The 19,564-nt window shown below is 29.6% G+C and overlaps 1 protein-coding gene across 1 annotated transcript; it reads left to right on the top strand.

Annotated features, from left to right (window-relative positions):
* Positions 1-7,474: 7,474 nt before the first annotated feature.
* LOC108324119 (cysteine and histidine-rich domain-containing protein RAR1) lies at positions 7,475-12,897 on the top strand. The gene is made up of 6 exons (XM_052875214.1): positions 7,475-7,797; positions 10,816-10,818; positions 10,922-11,004; positions 11,827-11,978; positions 12,101-12,336; positions 12,459-12,897. Exons 1-6 carry the CDS (start codon positions 7,696-7,698, stop codon positions 12,552-12,554), a joined length of 672 nt encoding a protein of 223 aa, XP_052731174.1. The 5' UTR covers positions 7,475-7,695; the 3' UTR covers positions 12,555-12,897.
* Positions 12,898-19,564: the final 6,667 nt, after the last annotated feature.

Genomic DNA, 19,564 nt, shown 5'->3' with positions numbered 1-19,564 from the left:
AGGTATGTAGGGATGGGAATGGGTTTATTTATGGAGTGACACGTGTCCCATGGATTACAGTCATCAAGGAGCAACCGACAGGGTTTTCACGGAAAAAGTAACACGTGCCTCTTTTTTTTTCTTCCACAGTTATTGCTTCTTCTATTTTCTCTGTAATTTCTCCGTAGGTTTTTGTGCCTCATTAAATTACTTTCACTTCCATATTTATGTCTTTTATGGAGTTCTTACTGTTTTATTATTCCATTTACGGATCATATCGTTGCATTTTATTTAGACATCACGCTTGTTTGCTTGTTTTTATGGGTTAAAAAAAGTTATGTAACTTTTTATTGTTCTGATAACAAATATCGTTATTAATCATAGTCATTCAATTAATACAAAAATTCAATGAGTAAAATTTAATTAGGAATATAAAAAATTTAAATTTTAAATATATAACAAATCAAAATAATTTATTAAAAATTAAATTTTGAATATTAAAATTTATAAAACAAACATAAAATTTAATTTAACTTTAATAAAACAACCATCTGATATCTAGTGAATATTAATCACACTTTAATTTATTTTACATCACTCGTTATTTTTAAATTATTATATCAATATGAAATAAAATTTATAAGGAATATATTTATCTCATTTCAAAATATTTTAACAAAACTTTTCTTATAAATAAATAACCTCGTATTCAATCAAATATTTAAACATTCAAAAAAATCCTATGATATTTAATGAAAAATTTAAAGATTTATTTTATAATAAAATAAAATTTTGGTGGCATTAAATTGAGATGCCAAAATACTAAAACAAACTCTCTCGTTTAAATTATATGCATTTTAGTAGTTATTTTATTGGTAAATTTTTAATGAATTATCTTACATATAAAATTTGGTGGCATTAAACTGAGATGCCAAAATACTAAAACAAACTATCTCATTTAAATTATATGCATTTTGGTAGTTATTTTATTGGTAAAAATTTAAATTATATGCATTCATGGAATTGTTTTATTTATAAAATTTTTAATGAATTTTGTGTCACTTATTATTATTATTATTATTATTATTATTATTATTGTATTGAATATGATTTTTCAATTCGTAAGAACTTTTTTTTCCATAATTGGCTTGTAGTTAGAGCTGTCAAAATGAGTCACAACCCGCGAGTCAACCTGGCCCACCACGAGTTGAGTCACAACCCGCGAGTCAACCTGGCCCACCACGAGTTTAAGCTGAGTTGGGTTAGAAAAAAATGTATTTTTTTATATGAGTCAGATTTCAACCTGGCTCGTTTAAACCCGTCTCATACGGGTTGAACCCGTGGTGGGCCGAGTTAGCCCACCAACCCACCTATCTAATTTTATTTTATTAAAATTTAATTTTAATTTAATAAAAAAATATTTATTATTTTGTTTTTGTTTGAAAAAATTATTTAAGTTTTTTATTTTCAAAATTAATTAGACACCTATGTTGAGAGTGAAATTTGGGAGTGAACTTGTGAGCTAACTCGTTTATCCATCAACCCATGGTGGGTCGAACCGGATTTGAATTTTTCTGGCTCACTAATAAATGAGCCGAATTGTGTTGGCTCACTAAGTGACCAACCCGTAGTGGACCCGTTGAGTCGGGTCGGGTAACCCATTTTGACAGCTCTACTTTTAGTGATGCTATTATTTATTTTATTGCATTTTTAAATTATTTCTTTTTAATAATTTGAACAGATAAAAACACGAGTTTAATGTTTCAACCAGAATTAAATAAATTTCAATAAAATATCATTATTTTAAATATTAAATATGTAATATTATAATACGAGAAGCAATTCTATTAAAACATAAATTTATAAAATTAAAATACTACACTTACATTTATAAAATTAAAACTTCACTTAAAAATATATTAAGTCACAACATATACTTAAAAATATAGTTTATGAAAGCAAATAAAATGAAATACATCAAATTTCAACGATGAAACATAAAATCAATTAGCAATTGCAAAACTTAATAAAAAAATACAATAGAATAATACATGTGTATTGTAGCCAATACATTGAATATTTCCACTATTTTCCCTAGTTTTACAACTCATAACTAATTTGACCGGTTGTTTATGACTTCAAATAAAATACAATTCAATTTTTACAAGTGTGTTAATAATCGTTTTAAATACATAGAATCTTTCAAACTCTTGTAGGCGTATGGAATTGCTTTTAAACTAAGATCTGTAAAAAGGAAGCTAGAAAGAAAAAATGAATTTAATTTTTCACACAAATTAAAATCAGCCTACATATCCTAGTTTTATAGAAGAAAAAAAAAGATTAAAATTTCAAATTAATTTTAACTGATATGAAAGTTTAATTTGTTTCATATTTTAATGTATAAATATTATAAAAAAACTATTTAAAATAACACATCAATAATTTGTTTCATCCTTTGCCAAAGGAGTGCACGCCATTGGCCACGAAGAAGAGAAAGGTATTGATGCGGGATGAATGATGGAAAGGACTAATAAATAATACCAAATCCTGCACATGTCTTTTTAATCCCCACCATCCTCATTTGTTTTTTCTCATTCATTGCTTAGTTAGTCAGATAATTATATTCCTAACTTTTTTATGTTTTATATATATTTTTTTGATGAAAAAGATTGTTGTACATGATTGATTTATTAAATATTTAGATTTTTTTCTATTTTATCTTAGTAACAATATTAAATTTAAGTGTAAACAATGCATATGGTATGGTTTCATATTTCTTTCAGAGTCTTTAATGTAGAAAAATAGTTACATTTCTTTAGATAATTTATTTCATTATTAAATATATAAATATAGTAAATAGGAGTGGAACATGTTAAGGAAGTGTTAGTGATAGAGAATTAAAGTGTACTGTTGGGTTAGTATGGGAAATAAAACGTAGTTTACATGTGATGATGTTTTTGATGAAAGCGGACAAAGCGCAATAATTAAAGAAAAGAGAGGCGGCAAACAGTGGAATATTAGATGCACCATGTTGTTTATTGCTGGAGAATGAAGAGATTCTTCTCTCGTATTAGCATTGACTTTTTTGGTAGTTTGCGTCAAGTGTCTCTCTCACACACCGTGAGCCATTATAAATGAACGACACCTTCTGGATAATACATATGTATTGACAGCTTCGGCGGTGACACAGGCACCGAACCATGCGTCCCACTGGTTCATTCATGTGCTGGCTACAGCAACAAATCTCTTATTCGACTAAAACCCTACAATTAACATCAGTTATAAGGTTATTTGTAAACCTTAATTTATCATTTATTGCTACAAAAAAAGTATGTGTTTTCGGAAGCTAAACAAGAAAGAGATATAACTTTTTCCATAACAGAGAATTGACGAAAATGGAAGCCGGCGATATTCCAACCAATACATGGTTTTTCTTTAAAAGTTTATATGAAAATTCGAAATCCAAGTTCAAGGTTTTGGTAGATATCAGGTAGGTTACGGGTCTAAGCCAATGGCTAATTACACTTGAGCTGTCAAGACGCGCTTTTTTGTTTGCTTTCAATAATGAGCGAAAGAGCTTTTGAAATTTGAATGCAAGGTAGCACGCCATTGGGTTTATTCTTGGAAATTTTGGATTAGATCCCTTCATTTTCTTACGAGTTTCCGCAGGCAAAACCCTTATATGAGATGGAAGCAGCTGTTTTTCTTGGTTTTCATTAAGATCAAATAATTTTTTAGTTAACATATCACAATGTATCTAGCACTAAAAACTATATTTAAATCCTCTCCTTTTAATTTTAATATTATGATATACTTAATAATTTCAACTTCCTCAAATACTCAAAACTATATAATTTATAATCAGTTATCATTTGAATTGTGTCTTATACATTCAAAGATATATCAGTATTTGTCTAAACGTCTTAAAATCTAATGGTCTCATCACGAAACATTGCAGTATAACCAACTACACGCCAGCTGGTGCACTATGGTAACATAATCGCTTATATACTGATTAGGTATATTTAACGTACGGAAAAATTACTTAAAATGACAATTAAAGCATGATTAAGTACATCAATTAACTAATAGTCACATTGATTAAAGACTTTAAATATTTAAAATGTTTTTAAAGTTTTTACAAAATATACATTCAACTTTATAAAAACAAAATGCATTCCTTATTTAAGAAAAAATATATAATAAATTCAACAAATAACATAAACTATCTCATTCTCTCTTTTTTCATCTATCTTATATTATCTTTACATTGATACGTGATAATGATTAAAATAATAAAAGTTAATTTTCTATATTTGAATCATAATATTAATTATACAAAATCTATAAAATTACGTTCTTTTATGTCCTATATTAGATATGTTTTTATATTCATTTCCATTCTAAGTAAAACATTCTCACTTTATTAGATAACCTATAACTTTGTTTTCCTATTTTCTTAGATCATTTGTTTTGTTTTGTCTAGATAATATTTTTTTACTACATCATTCTTCATTTTTTCCATCAATTATTTGACCCATTTGATATTTATTAAAATAATTTGGATTCTTAATGCTTTTGTTTTATACAGTTTCAATTATTTGTTTTTTACTTTCTCCAAATGATGTATTATATTTTTAAAAATAAATAAATATTAATTTTATCAAATTAAACTATTTTTAGGATGAAAATTCGACAATTTATGTTTTTCTAAATATTCTTATTTTTTGTTTATTCTTATTATATATAAAAATGTCTACATATCAATTTTGATTGTTTAATTGCGTAAACTTTTAACAGTTTATTAGAAAACCTAAAATGTTTGCCTTCTCCTTTCATTTGGTTCTTTAATTTCATTTTATTTGAATAATTATTTTTTCATTACATAACTTTTCATTGTTTCAATGTTTAACTCAATCACAAAGTTGACTTAAATTCTTATAACATTTCAGTGAACCTTACAATTTAATGAATTACAAGATCAAATAAATTGGTATCAACCTTTTTGCATCTTGATCAATTACAATAAAAATAATTAATTTTTTTTTATTATAATTTAGACTATGAATACTAAATAACCAGTATTACAAACTCAAAATTAGTTGGTCAATATGGTTGAAACTCAAATTCATTTTTTTAATTATTTTCTCTCTTAATCCTTCTTTGTTATAAACTCTTGCAGCTATTGATGACATCTTCGACAATTGTTTGTGATGTTTGGTACTTTGGAACCACAAAATCTGAAGTCAGGAGAGATACCAATTGAGTTTGCAGAAAGATAAATAATGTTGTTCGTGATGGTGAGATATGTTTTTGGCTTTATCTTGGTCGTAAGATAGTCACTCTTGAATTAACTATGCAAGGTAAGAGACATAATCTCATTGCATGTTGGCATTAAAAAGGTTATTTGGGATGGATATCTAAAGTATTCTCATCCTATAGGCTAAAGCACAGAGAAAAGAAGTACATTAAGTTTCTTGAATTTTTTTTCTCTGGTGTGAAATTTGTTGTCATATGGTTTGTCACAAAGGTGTTATAGTTTAAAGGTTTAAATCAGATCAAGGTTCCTAAAAGTAATGTATTTTTGTTTTGTTTTAGTCTTTGCAAAAAAAAAATGCTATTTTTAGATATTGACATTTTGTAAAAAATGGTTCTTATATCCTTTACAAAAAAATATCAAAGAAATACTTTATCTAAAAGATTTCTTATAAAAAAAATTCTTTTTCAGATCTTGACATATTGTAAAAAAAATGGCAATAGCTATATCTAAGATAATATTAGATTGTGTTTTTAAAATAGATTTTTTTTTCTGTAACAGCTCATAATTTGAGTTAGGATGTACATGTTTTTTTATGTTTCTCTACAGATTTAACGAAGCTGTTAGAAAAAGAAAATAATTTTATATTTCTTGCTTCAATAATATGAATATGAAATATATATGATTGAAGGAAGTTAGAAAAAGAAAATAATTTTATATCTTTTGGTTCAATAATATGAATAGGAAATATACTTGAAGGAAGAATAGAAGCTATACCTCAAGGAAATGTTTATTCAATAATATGAATAGGAGATATATATTTTAAATTATCTAAATGGATAACTTAAAAGAATATAAAATAGATAAGTAATGTTATTACAAAAATATGCATTTGTAAGAACAATTTCAATGTCCAAATATAAATCCTGGTTTACTTCTTAAATGAATTTAGAAATTTGGAGGAGAGTGATTGAATGAATTTGAGAGGATTTGAAGGTAAATTTTTTATTGTTTATTTGAGTGAATTTTGAAGATAAATGAGAGTAGATCTGAAAGTAAGTTTTTTTAATGGGTGACATCAATCAAATTCTACACTAATTCTCACAAACTTTACTTCCAAATTCATTCTCACTTCTTCAAAATCCACTCAAATAACAACAAATTTATCTTCAAATCCTCTCAAATTCATTCAATCAATCTCTTTTAAATCTATTTAAGTGTACAAAACTTTAGGATACGAGATGAAATTGTCTATGCTTTTACGTAAGAGAACATTTGTACAATGATAGAAGAATCTATATGAACGCAGTTGTCCATTTTCAATTCCTTAAGGAAAGGAAGATCGCAAGTGTGCAGGAGAGTTTATAGCACATTGAAAAGTGAGTATTTTCGAGTGTGGTAGATGTGAGCTTAGGAATAGAAAGCACAATTTTGAGCTCAAAAGTTTGCCAGCAGACTATGTTTTTCAATTCTCAAAAACCGAAATGTTAGGGTTTGATATGCAAAGAGTATATGATGAATGACTAAGCATCGAATGTTCCAGGAGCAATTTGGAAGAGGCTCGACGTTAATATCATCTCTCAGTGTGAAAGTGATTTGAGAGATGGAAGGTTTTCAAAGACGGTAGCGGAAGAGATGAAAAGTCTCATGGGGGAGGAAGAGGAATTGGCGTAGAGGTCAATATATCATTCAAAATCGAAATGGATTTTATAATTATGATATTTAAAGCTGAAGTAAACGAGGTAATGGATTATTTAGTACGGAATTGTTAAGCAACAAATGTTAATGAGATAGTGCTAAAAAAAGTTATGTCCATGTTCGTAACTTTGTACTCTAATTGTCTTGTTTATGGTGTTTTATTGCTTGCTTTTGATATATGATAAGAACGGTTCAATATTTAATTTTGTTAAAAAGTTAAAGTGAAATTTGAATATATGACTTCAATTTTATCAATAGATTTCAAAATAATTTACTTTTATTTTGCTTTATGCAAAATTTAAAATTAAAATAATGTTTATAAATAGTATTTTAATTTAATGAAGTATTCTTTTAAAACATGATCTATTTATTTTTTCAAATTTTACTCATTTCAGTAATTTCAAACAACTTACACGAGATTGGTAGAGAAAATGGTGAGAATGTTCCCTAACTTTATTTGATTTCAAATTTAACATTGAAATTCACCTTGAATTACAGGTATCTTAGCTAGCTAAGCTAACATAACTCAAAATCTGGAACCTGCAGGAAGTCGAGTGAAAACTGAGGGGAATCAGTTCTTTATATATTTATTTATATTTTCTTTTTCCTTTACTCTTTCAATTTTCAAGCATTGAAACAGCGTCAAAGCCCAACCCGTTTGAGTTCTCACAAGGTAAAGTCCTCTTGTGTTCTTCTTTCGCGCCTGAAAGCTGATTGTGGTTGTGTTATTACAAAACCACGGGATTGTGCCTACTTTCAGAATGGAGAAGACAACACTTAAAGTTCGATGCCAGAGGATTGGGTGCGACGCCACCTTCTCCGAGGACGACAATCCCGACGGTTCCTGTCGATACCATGATTCGGTACTCTCTCTCTCTCTCTCTTGCTTTCTTGCATAACCCTCATGTCCAAGTTTCCACCTTTATCACAACCCACCTGCACTTTTCCCTTTCATTTCGGATAATTCTGCTCTGTAACTCCCCATCTTTAATTTTTCACCTAATGCCTAGCCCTAACTTATGCTCTTGTTTCAAGGGCACTTGATTTAATTTCCTAAGCCTGCGCACAATTATTCTATAATTAATTGATCTCTCTGCAAATTGGTTTGCGTCCAACCCTGTTCTTCTGCCTTCTCTTTTGTAATTCGTCATTGCAGTGTATTAAAGATCTTGGTTTCTTTAAGCTTGTGCCTTTTCTTGTGGGACTTGGCTCCGTGAAATATCGCGTTAGAGCAAATAGTAAGAAATCTGCATCATTGATGAGGAAATTAACTCGTGATATTACCTACAGATGGTATCTCCTGATGTTACATGCACGGGCAGGAGTGCAATAAACTGTGAAATGCTTACTATCTTTACTCGTTTGATTTTCTCTTTAACTGTTAAGAGTTGAGAACTTGAGATATTTCACTTTCACTTTTCTTTTCGAAGTGGTTTACTCATATTAGAGAAGTTAATTTCATTCTGTGGAAGCTATTCTATGTAGTGTAGTGGTTCAGTTCAGCTCGAGTGGCACATCTATGGTAGTACTTTAGCACTTTGGCCAAGGAACCGTATGATACTAAAACAATGTTAGAACTGATTGCTTTTGCATATCTGAAAGTTTGGAGTGATTTAGGTTAAATTAATGACTAAGGTAGTCATAATCGAGATCTTACCAAGGATTGACAAGGTTAGGGAAACAAGTTGGACCGTGCAGCTGAGAATCAGCCCATGCATTGCTGGATTGGCCATATAGCTTCCAACGAGCCTAGTGTCTAACAAATGTTGATGCAACTTGTTGACCGGTTGACCTCCGTAGACTGATCACTGTAACCAACTCACTCTCACATCCCTGTCTTAATACCTACGGGCCTCAAGCCCTTAGACCTATTACAAAAAGATTCTAGATTCTTCCAACCTATGATGCATGGATAATATATCAGATCAATGCCAAGACAATACGGTAATATGCTTATTATAAGAATAAACGGATACAATAAGTGACAAATGCATATTTAAAAATGTATAAAAATTCGTAAAACATAATAAATATATAATTACAATTGTACATATTCAAATTAAAATCACATTTCTTAGACACTGCCAAAATAAAAAATTATAAATTATTGTCGTCATAAAAGTACTCATGCTTCTGCTCCATAGGGCTGGATACTTCATCAATTTGTACCTAACAGTATTATAGAATATCGGATGGATATGTGAAACAAATTGTAGTATAGCTGCATCAGATCTTCACACACATGACTAAACCATTAATCACCTCCTCACGCGTGTGAAGTATTACATTATGTATGCCAGTCCTCGAGAAAAGGCAGGAACCACTGTAGAACCATTAAAACACATGTTAAATTGTGTTACCATTTAGGTCACGCCAGGTCAGACTGTGTAGAACTTGCCGTTGATTTTGAGTTCCCGCCTGGCTTTAGGACTCCCCAATGAGTGTGTTCTCTAGTATTAACACAAGTGAGTCATTTAATTGTAATGTGGATGCCTAAAATTCAACTATATTTGAAGACGCATGCATGCATTAAAAGTAACAAATGAGCAAAATCACTTTAAATTACTAACAGCTACAAACTTACAAGTCACGCCAATTCCAAATTTTGAACCCCACGAATGGCACCAACAGAGATGCTTCCAACTTTAAGAGTATCTGTAACCCCCTCCCCCCCCCCCCCCCCCCCCCCCCCCCCCCCCGCCCCTCTCCCCTCATCCTCCCTAGCAGTTCCTAGTTTCTTTTCCACTTAAAAACATTATGAATAGCAGAACAGATTGGGGGAGTGGAACCAGCAGTAATCAGAAACTTAAACCCGGGGTCCTAAACAGCTCAGTAACCACACCAAAATTCAAACAAGCATGCAAACCAAGCAGAAGAACACCATGCTGAGGTGCAGTTGAGTGTAGAGTGCTGAACTCAAGAAAAAGAACCGACTAGGGATTTGGAACTTTTATGTTTAATCAGAGGAGCCAAAAAAAAATAGTGCCAATGGTAAAGTGTTTGGGGCTTTAATGTAACGAGTCGGCCAAAATTATAATGCTTTTCATTCAACTCAATTGAAAGTGTACATATGCTCACGTATAATTTTGAGATTTTAGAAAGGGAATTCACATTAAAGCTTTAGGGGAAACACCACAATTATGATATTTTTGGATGTGAGATAATAGCCAATCCTTTATCATTTGGTTCTACATTTTCTTTTTCTTAATTAATGATATAATTGATTCTATTTTTCAGCTCTTAGGGCTTTAGTTAAGGAATTAAAAGAGAAAAAGTTTTTTTTTTATTTGGATGTGTAGATATGCGCTTCCCTCTGTTGTTTTAATGTGCCTGCATATGATTTCTAATAGAACTTTCTCCTTCTAATTCCCTAACTAGTGCTCAACACTAATAAGCATGATCCTTCTCTTTATGAGGTGTGTTTTCCATTTTCTTTTATCTAATATAGTTTGTAGCAATCATGCTTAATACTTATTTTCTAGGGGGCTTGATTTGTCATTTGGTTCTAGTTTTCAACATATCTCTTCATCTTTGGTTGCTAGCCCTAGTTTGTCAATAATGGCTTGGTAGTAGCAGCTAGCACTCTATATTGAAAGTTACTAAAACTAGTATTTTCTTCCATACTGTTCAGTTCCTATAAGAACTCTTTTGGCTTAAATTTTTGTTTGCGTTGTTTCATGAACTTTAGTAATTTCATTTTAGCTAATGCCATCATTAATGCATACTCATGCTTGTGAACTTTAGTACAATTTTGTATCCCTCCGATATATCATTTTGTTGATTTATGATACGGCATTTGTTTGAGATCTTACTGATTCACTTTCCATCTGGCATGTTTGGGATTTGAAATTTATGCTGCTGGGGCTTCTTCCATTGTTCAGGGGGTAAGTCCAATGTCTATAAATCTATTTCTTCACAATGTATTCTTTCTATTATGATTAGTTATCAGTTTATTGTAACTGATTACATTTATCTTTTAACTTCCAGCCTATATTTCATGATGGAACAAAAGAATGGAGTTGTTGCAAGAAAAGAAGTCATGATTTTAGCTTGTTTTTGGAAATTCCGGGGTGAGAGATCATTATTCAATTTCTTTTTTCTTTTCTGTGGTTTCCTGTTTTAGAATATAGAGTTTGGTCTGCGGTCGACTGGTCAATTTGAGAGAATTCAACTTTTTTGGGTAGAATCTACTAATAGGTCGTAGAGATGACTTTCTGTAATAGAGAAAGGAAAAGAATCGTAGAGAAGTATTGTCAAAATATCCTAGGTTGATTATGGATGTTTTACTCCAAATTTCATTTATCAGTTCCGCATGGGTTGATATCATCTTCATATTTGGGGAAGTAACATCACGTTACTCCTGTTTCAATGTGCAATGATCTGTATTTAGAATCTCCAATCTTTGTTTTACACTGGTATGAGTCCGCTCTTCATTGCAATTCGTGCTTCGAAGTTGCTTATGGTGGAAGAAAATGCTTACTGAGTAAATATGGTTTCTAAATTTAACATTAATGAAATGGAAATTAGAAGTGGATTCCACCTAGCAGTTATTCTTGTATAAACTTTCTTATAAAACATTTTCAATTGAAAATATTTGCTGCTCCTGGAGACATTTTCATTATCTCCTGCAGATGATTTTGCTTGTGTCTAATTTGATCTCTGGGATTCTTTATAGTATTAGATCTTACAAAATGTAATATGATCATATGTATGTTGAGTTTGAAAAACATGGTTCATTGGCTTAAATGTGCTAGCAATGAAACAGCGTATTTTACTTTTACTTGCGGCAATATTCTCGTAGTATAAAAAATTAAGTCGGTTATGTCCATTACTTTACAATTTCTTTTAATGTTCGCTGCATATATTGATCAAAGTTTCTCTCTGTGATCAAGATGTAAGACTGGAAAACATACAGCAGTCAAGCAAGTAATTGCTCCAGTGAAGAAGAACACCTCGCCCTCTCCAACTGCTGTTTCTTCAACCAATGCTTCATCAAAGGACTCTTGTTCTAGATGTAGGCAGGGTTTCTTTTGCTCAGATCATGGTATTTACATGCTTCTGCTCATGGCACTGTCTCAAGTCCTTTGATTAGTTACTTTTTGCTAATCCCCCATGTCGTGCTTTCAAAGCTAATTTTCTTTCTCCTATCCCTCTCTTCTTCATTAGGTTCTCAAAGCAAACCAGTTAACGTTGTAGACAAGTCCCCAAATCTTGTTGGAGATGCCTCTGCTATTAACAATTCAAGTGTTCAGGCTCCCAAACCTAAGAAGATAGTCGATATAAATGAGCCCCAAGTATGTAAAAATAAAGGATGCGGTCAAACTTTCAAGGAAAAGGATAATCATGACACTGCTTGCAGCTACCATCCCGGCCCTGCTGTTTTTCATGACCGGATGAGAGGGGTCAGTATTGAGTATTCCACTGTAGTTTGATCTCATTTCTTTCCAAATCAATGCTTGTACTGTAGCTGAGACATGTTCTCTGAGAACTGTATTTATTTTTCCCTTGTCACTCTTTTTTGTAGTGGAAGTGCTGTGATATTCATGTAAAAGAATTTGATGAGTTTATGAACATTCCTCCATGCTCAAAGGGATGGCATAGTGCAGATCCAGAGTCCTGATCACGGAAGACACCGAAGAACCTTTTTTTTCCTTACAGTAGCTGATACTTTCATTGAGATGGAAAAGGTATTGTTGATTGATGTTTTGGTGTCATTGATTAAATATTAGTGTCTACTCTTTTTGCATACCTCGCCTCCTTTCAATTGGCCATCCTTGATTGTTAATTTTCTTAGTCAATCCATCTGGATGGTTATTGTGTTACTATACTGTGTGAATCTGTTTTCCTTAGTTCTTCGAATGTCGTAATTTGCTTTTGTTGGACTGTGTTGGACTTGGCTAATCTTGAAAGATGTTAAACAATGGTCCCATTCACAATGGCCTTGTTTATTCAGAGCCAAAATATATGTTTTTCGGCTTAAAACACGGCATTGGGCTATCTTGATGATGTCATTGTTACTTAGCGATCACATTTATTCATGAAATATTTTTTTTAAGAGAAATGTTCATATATTAAAATTAGTTAAGGAGACAAAAGCTATAGGATGTGTTGTGTTACTAAAATGGTTGTACGAATGGTATAATTCATTGAGAGTAGTAATAAAGAGACCACTTATATATAATTTGTGGTAATTCTGAAATTAGTAAATTTTGATTTTAGTGCTTTTAAAAATGGAAAATTCCTATTATTAAGTGATATTATTTTCCTAATAGCAATGTCACACTTGTGTTTACTGGGAAAAAAAATATGGGTTCTTGCTATGAAGTTATTCATCTACTTTTAAAATAAATTTGAATAATGAAAATAACTACTTTAGACTTTTGCAGAGATTACGACTAAATAAATTATAGGGATCAAACCTAAAACTAACTCATTTTAAAGAGACCAAGTTATTTATTTTTTACACGGGTTTAGAGACCAACACTAAGGGTGTGTTCTTTTGGAGTGATTTGTGAGAGATGATTTGGGGGAGATGATTTGAATGGATTTGAGTGGATTTGAGGGTAATTTTTTAGTTGTTTTTTTTAGTGGATTTGTGGGTAATTGAGAGTGGATTTGGAAATAAAGTTTATGAGAATTAGTGTAGAATTTGATTGATGTGATAGATAAAAAAATTCTTTAAATGATAAAAATTGAAGATTATCAAAATGTCCTTAGTGATTATTATAATATAAAATTATATTTGTTAACTTTATATTTAATATTTTATATTTAATAAGTGAAGATAATTATTGTAATACATGATGCATGTTGCAGTGTGTTTCTAAAATGGACACGCAAACACAAACGTTGCAAGACATCATCTTTAGTGTTCCTCCCTTCCTTTAGACATAACACCAACATGCTCTTTCTTCCCCACCACTATCATCAACGCCTACCTCCTTTCTCCCTCATTCTTCATTTACAAACTCATCCTTTTCTCGAAATATTATTTTCTCCTTTTTCTTTGTAAAGGAAACAAAAAAAGGTCAATTTTTGTCATTCCTTTCCTCTACCCTTTCGATCGCACGCACGCTGCATTCTCTCCGCACCTAAATTCATCCAATGTCTACTAATTCAACCTTTTAAAACTCAATTTGGGATCTATTTGGTGGATCTCAATTACTGAAATCCCAATGCACAGTTACACCTGCCTGAGCGGAGCAGCGCGTTCGTCGTCGTCGCCGCGATTCCACCACGGTCGGAGCAAGAACGGAAGTTGGAATTCATCTAAGGAGAGCAATTCCATGGAGAAGTTGGTCTTTATTCTTATGTCGGCAGTTTTTAGAAGGCGGGGTTTGCTTCTGTTTGCGCCTTTGCTGTACATTTCTGGAATGTTGTTGTATATGGGTTCCTTCAGCTTCGATGTTGTACTTCATTTTCATAAATTCTTCACTCTCTGGAACCGAATACTGCTACAAATACACCTCCAGTTCTTCCTCTTCAAATGCTTCAAATTGTTCTTCGTCTTCAACCATTTGAAGATCAACTAGGACTGGAGTTGAAATTATAAAATACGCAAAGGGTAAATTAGATATTGTATGTAAATCTTTGCAAATCTTTGCACTTCAACGGGTGATGAAAAATATTCCAATCCCGCAAATCCGCGCCTTTCCATCGTCGCAATTCCGTTAATGTAAACATGCATCGTCCTGCAAATCCGCGCTCCCATTCTCTTTTGAACAGTGAAATCAGCTCAAACAAACAGAGCCTAAAATATTTCTTTACTATAAAATATTAAGTCATGTTTATCTTTATTATAAAATAAAGTTATTTGTCATTTCACCTTGAAATATTAATTATTTCACCTTTAATGTTAATATCAACAAAATTTTGACACTTTAACATTTTTTTCTGCGGTCCATGATCTTGTTACCGTACATGAATGTTGCAAATTTAGTAATACTTGGGGCTATATTTTGGAAAAGCAGTTTAATTGCTTTTTTATTTATTAAATTTACATGACATCTTATGTTATGAGTTTAATAATATAAAATTTATGGAGAGAAAGTGTTACAAAAATATTTTTATGCCTTTTTGAGAGAAATAAATAATAATAATAATAATAATAATAATGAAAAAGAAACTCATTTTCATGAATCTAAATATTTTTTTGTATTTGTTCTAATAATAGAAATATTAAAGGAGTCTAACCAATTTATATAAAGTTATATAATCAATTTTCAGTTCTATAAAATAATTTTGACATTGTATACTTTTTCCGTGCTGCTTCAATGTTTTATTCAAACAACGATTAGGATTAACTTGGTGTAAAAAGCATAAGAAAGTTGAATGCGATGTAGGTTCAAAGTTTATTAGGGATATGATACACATAACATTTGTTTTTTTAAATTCATATTTGAATGTTATGTTTTTTTATATTCATATTTGAAAACAAATGTCTGTACATGCCCCATGCGATATTTGCACAAATAATGATTTAAACTTCATGATATTTGTATTAAAGCTATCCAAATAACAATTTAAATTTTAAAAAATAATTGTAATTACAAATAATATATACTAATAAAATAACAGCATATTCATAATAATAATAGTTACTATATTGTACTTTAGATTTTAAAAAATAGTTTGCTATAAATTAAAATAAGGTACATCATATTTGAAGATCATGACGTGATACAAAAAATAATTATTTTAAGTTTTAAAATTGTAAAGTCTTGAAATATCAATCTCATCATAAATTGTGAGTAGATATTACTATGTGAAGGAGGGAGGGAGAGTGTAAAAGGACCGATAGATTTTATTTATTTTTCATCTACATGAAAGATAACTTCCAATGGGAGTGTTTCTTCTTGCACCTCCCGGTCTTTATTCCTGCAAACCCATAAAATTTATATCCTCATTCTATAATTAAATTAAATTATATTTATAGATGTCAAAAGGGGGACAGGTGGGCCTGTCAAGAGAAAGGTGAGTGAGGTTGCATTTTTAATGGGTGCAAGAAGAAAGACTCCTTCCAATGACTCTCTTTCCACTGTGAACAAGTCTTCATCATTCCAATAACTATGGGCTTGTATGTCTTACAACTCACCTAATATCTGTTGTCTATTTCTACAGTTGTATTATAAATGGTAGTGTGTTTCATCATGTCCTTATCTCCAACTTTTTCAAAAAATTTCTTTTTTAATCTTAATAAATATTTTTTTAATAAAATAATCCTGTATCTCTTTAACTTTGCACTCTTCTAGTAAAAAAATTTAAAATTTTGTTTCTTATTTATAATTTAATAACTATTTATAAAAATCTAATATTATTTAATATATTTTCATATTTTAATAATTACTAAAATATCATTTGTATTATTATAATAGTTATATTAAAAAAATTAAAATTAAAATAATTTAAATAAAAGTAATAATGATAAAAATAAAAAACAAAAATAATAATATAAAATTTGATTTAATCTTTGTACATTTTAAAAAATTATTAAATTAATTAATCACTTCTTCTGGAAAAAACTATTAGAAACAGGCACTGTGTACAATGTAAAAAATTGTGTACCAAACAAATCAGTCTCCAAGAACACGATATAGTATAAATTGTTTAAAACAAGTTCTGTATTGAGACATCGGTGTGGAGAATAATTTCGAGTAAAAAATGTTAAAAATCACAACATTTAAAGTCATATAAGAAATAGTACAACATAGACCCTATTTGTAGCAAATTCAATGTTTGCAAAATTATCAAACATTTAAAGTCCATTTATATAAAAATAAAATATTAATAAAAAATGCATTTTATCAACTTCCCACGTAAGATAAGATACATTGAGTTTACTCAAATATTATTATAAATATAATAGAATATTAATAATATTTTTTAAATTATTTGTCAACCAGACACATATATTTAAATTATTAAGATATTCTTCCCCTCTCGTATTATCTTATATTTTTTAGGAGACTATTCTAATGAAGTAATGAATTATGAAGTAATAAATTTAGATTAATATTTCTCTTAAATATGATAGAATAAACTTTTTATGCTATATAGTTCAATTATATCGAAGTTGTTATATTATAAAAAAATTCTCTCCCCTTCCCTCAAAATCACTGCAGTCTCATTTTCATTCCTCACATCTCTTATGTCAAACCATCACTAATCACCTGTATAAACCTAAAGCATACATCAATCATTTGTACATTATGTTAAATATATTATATTAAATAAATATATTATCTTTATTTTTTTATATTTAATTAGTTTGTTATCATTATTTATTTATATTTTAGAATTAATTTATTATTTTCTACTTAGATAAAAAAAATTAATAAAAAACACAGTTATAATTTCATGAACATACAATTTTTATATACCTTTCTTGTATCAACAAACAAATAGCTTTTTAAATTCACAAATATATTAGTTGCTACTTCCAAACACATATCCACAGTTTGCTGCGTTCATTTTAACATAATATCGAAGAAAAGGTGTATTTTGTGTGTTAGAAAAAAAAAACAAATAATTCAGAGTGCTAATGAAAACCTATGACATGGTATATACAATAGTATTAGGTCAAACTAAGAGCATTTACTAATAGATTGAGTCAAGATTCAGAAAAACACTATTTAGTCAAAAAAGAGGGTCTATTTTTGAGTCTTTTAAAAAGCTTTTTAAAGTTTGGTAGATTAGCTCATTTATATAAATATTATAACGCGTGATAATAATGTCATTGTGTAGGTATTAGACTCTTAAATAGCCTTTCAAATCACTCTGAATTTTGAAAAAGAGAAGAATCAAACCTAAAAAAATGGACTGCAAAACAAGCTAAGCAAATCAAACTTTTTCATTATATTAAATATCTAGATAGACTCAAACCATGCCAGCTTTAAAACAACTTATTTCCATCTTTCGTGTTATAGTTATAAATGATGTTCAAAAGGATGTGTTGAATCATATTTATATTTATAGATTAAAGATTTCATTGGTTTTATCTTACTTGTGATTCTTTAAATTTAAAGTAAACAACGGAATATTTTCAAAATCATTCTTTTACTCTTTTTATAGTAGTATATCATTGTTTATCAAAATATATTATACAAGTCGTATACAAATCATGTCTTACAATACAATTTATGAGATTTAGTAAGATATAAATTTATTTATTTAAATTATATTAAAGGATTTATTTTCACAATATTCGTTTAGATCACAAAATCAATTTCACTTCATAGATTAATTTATAAAATTAATTTATACACATATTTTGAATTAATAACAATAACATTTATTTTGGAAAATTTTAAAATTTTAAAATATTTATTGCGACTTTATTCGATCATGGTATTTAGAGCTGTCAAAACAGGCCACCCGACCCGACCACCACGGGTTGGTCACTTAGTGAGCCAACCCAACCCGGCTCATTTATTAGCGAGCCAGAAAAATTCGAACCCGGTCCGACCCACCACGGGTTGATGGGTAAACGGGTTGGCTCACTGGCTCACTTAATTACAATTTTTTTAAATAAAAAAATTACAAACTTTGTATAATTCAAATCTAAACAAATTTCACTCCTAAATTTCACTCCCAACATGGGTGTTTAGTTAATTTTGAAAATAAAGAACTTAAATCATTTTTTCAAGCAAAAAAAAAATAATAAATATTTTTTTATAAAATTAAATTTTAATAAAATAAAATTATGTAGGTGGGTTGGTGGGTCAACTCTGTCCACCACGGGTTCAACCCGCATAAGCCGGGTTTAAATGAGTCGAGTTGAAATCTGACCCGCATAAAAAAAATACAATTTTTTCAAACCCGTGGTGGACCGGGTTGACCCACAGATTATGACCTATTTTGACAGCTCTAATGGTATTTTTTTAATTATATCAATGTCAACATTTTTTTCAAGAATTGTTTTCTTTTATGGGTTGATATTAAATTATTCATTTATTACAATATTTATCTATTAAAAAATAATTATTCATAAAAAGTTACGATTTTATGTTAACAATGTGTTATTATATACTAACATGTTACCAGTTCATCAATTGATAATTCACTACATATTGCAGCAAGTGTAGATTTCATAATTTATATTGATAATTTTTTTAATAAAATTTATATAGTGATGAAATAATTTGTTTTTTTTATGACGTGAATATAAACTATTATTAAATATTGTTTTATCATACTAATGCGGTACGATTAATTACAGCATCCATAAATAATATTAAAAAGTAACTATATAATTACATTAAATGCACAAATATAACAAAGTTTGTAATATTGTAGAGTCCTCTAACATGAATATTTCAAATCTATATTTAACTTATGTTATTCTAAAATACATGTTAACATTAGATAACAACACCGCAGAAAAAACACGTAGATAAGTTAGAGTTAATTTAAAACATAAATTTTAAATAAAAGATATATATACTAACAATTTAGAAAATAATAACATGGCTTTCACAACACATGCAATATGCCTCTAAATATAAAGACTCTAGTAGTCTATTTATAAACCAAAAGCTATAAAAAATAATCCGTGAAGAATTAATATATTAATTAAATTTTAAAATCATACATCTCTCCTTACTCGTTTATTCTTATCTCTAAGTATGAACA

The sequence above is a fragment of the Vigna angularis genome, chromosome 3 (genome assembly GCF_016808095.1).
Source record: "Vigna angularis cultivar LongXiaoDou No.4 chromosome 3, ASM1680809v1, whole genome shotgun sequence".
NCBI lineage: Eukaryota > Viridiplantae > Streptophyta > Magnoliopsida > Fabales > Fabaceae > Vigna > Vigna angularis.
The sequence above is the reverse complement of the archived record's forward strand: the minus strand, read 5'-3'. Positions and strand labels throughout refer to the sequence as shown.

Bases quoted from the DNA above. Each gene is read 5' to 3' on its own strand.
- LOC108324119 (XM_052875214.1), top strand. From the start codon at position 7,696: ATGGAGAAGACAACACTTAAAGTTCGATGCCAGAGGATTGGGTGCGAC. The intron at 11,005-11,826 runs GTGAGAGATCAT...TCTGTGATCAAG, and splicing joins TTGTTTTTGGAAATTCCGGG to ATGTAAGACTGGAAAACATA. The intron at 11,979-12,100 runs GTATTTACATGC...CTTCTTCATTAG, and splicing joins TTTCTTTTGCTCAGATCATG to GTTCTCAAAGCAAACCAGTT.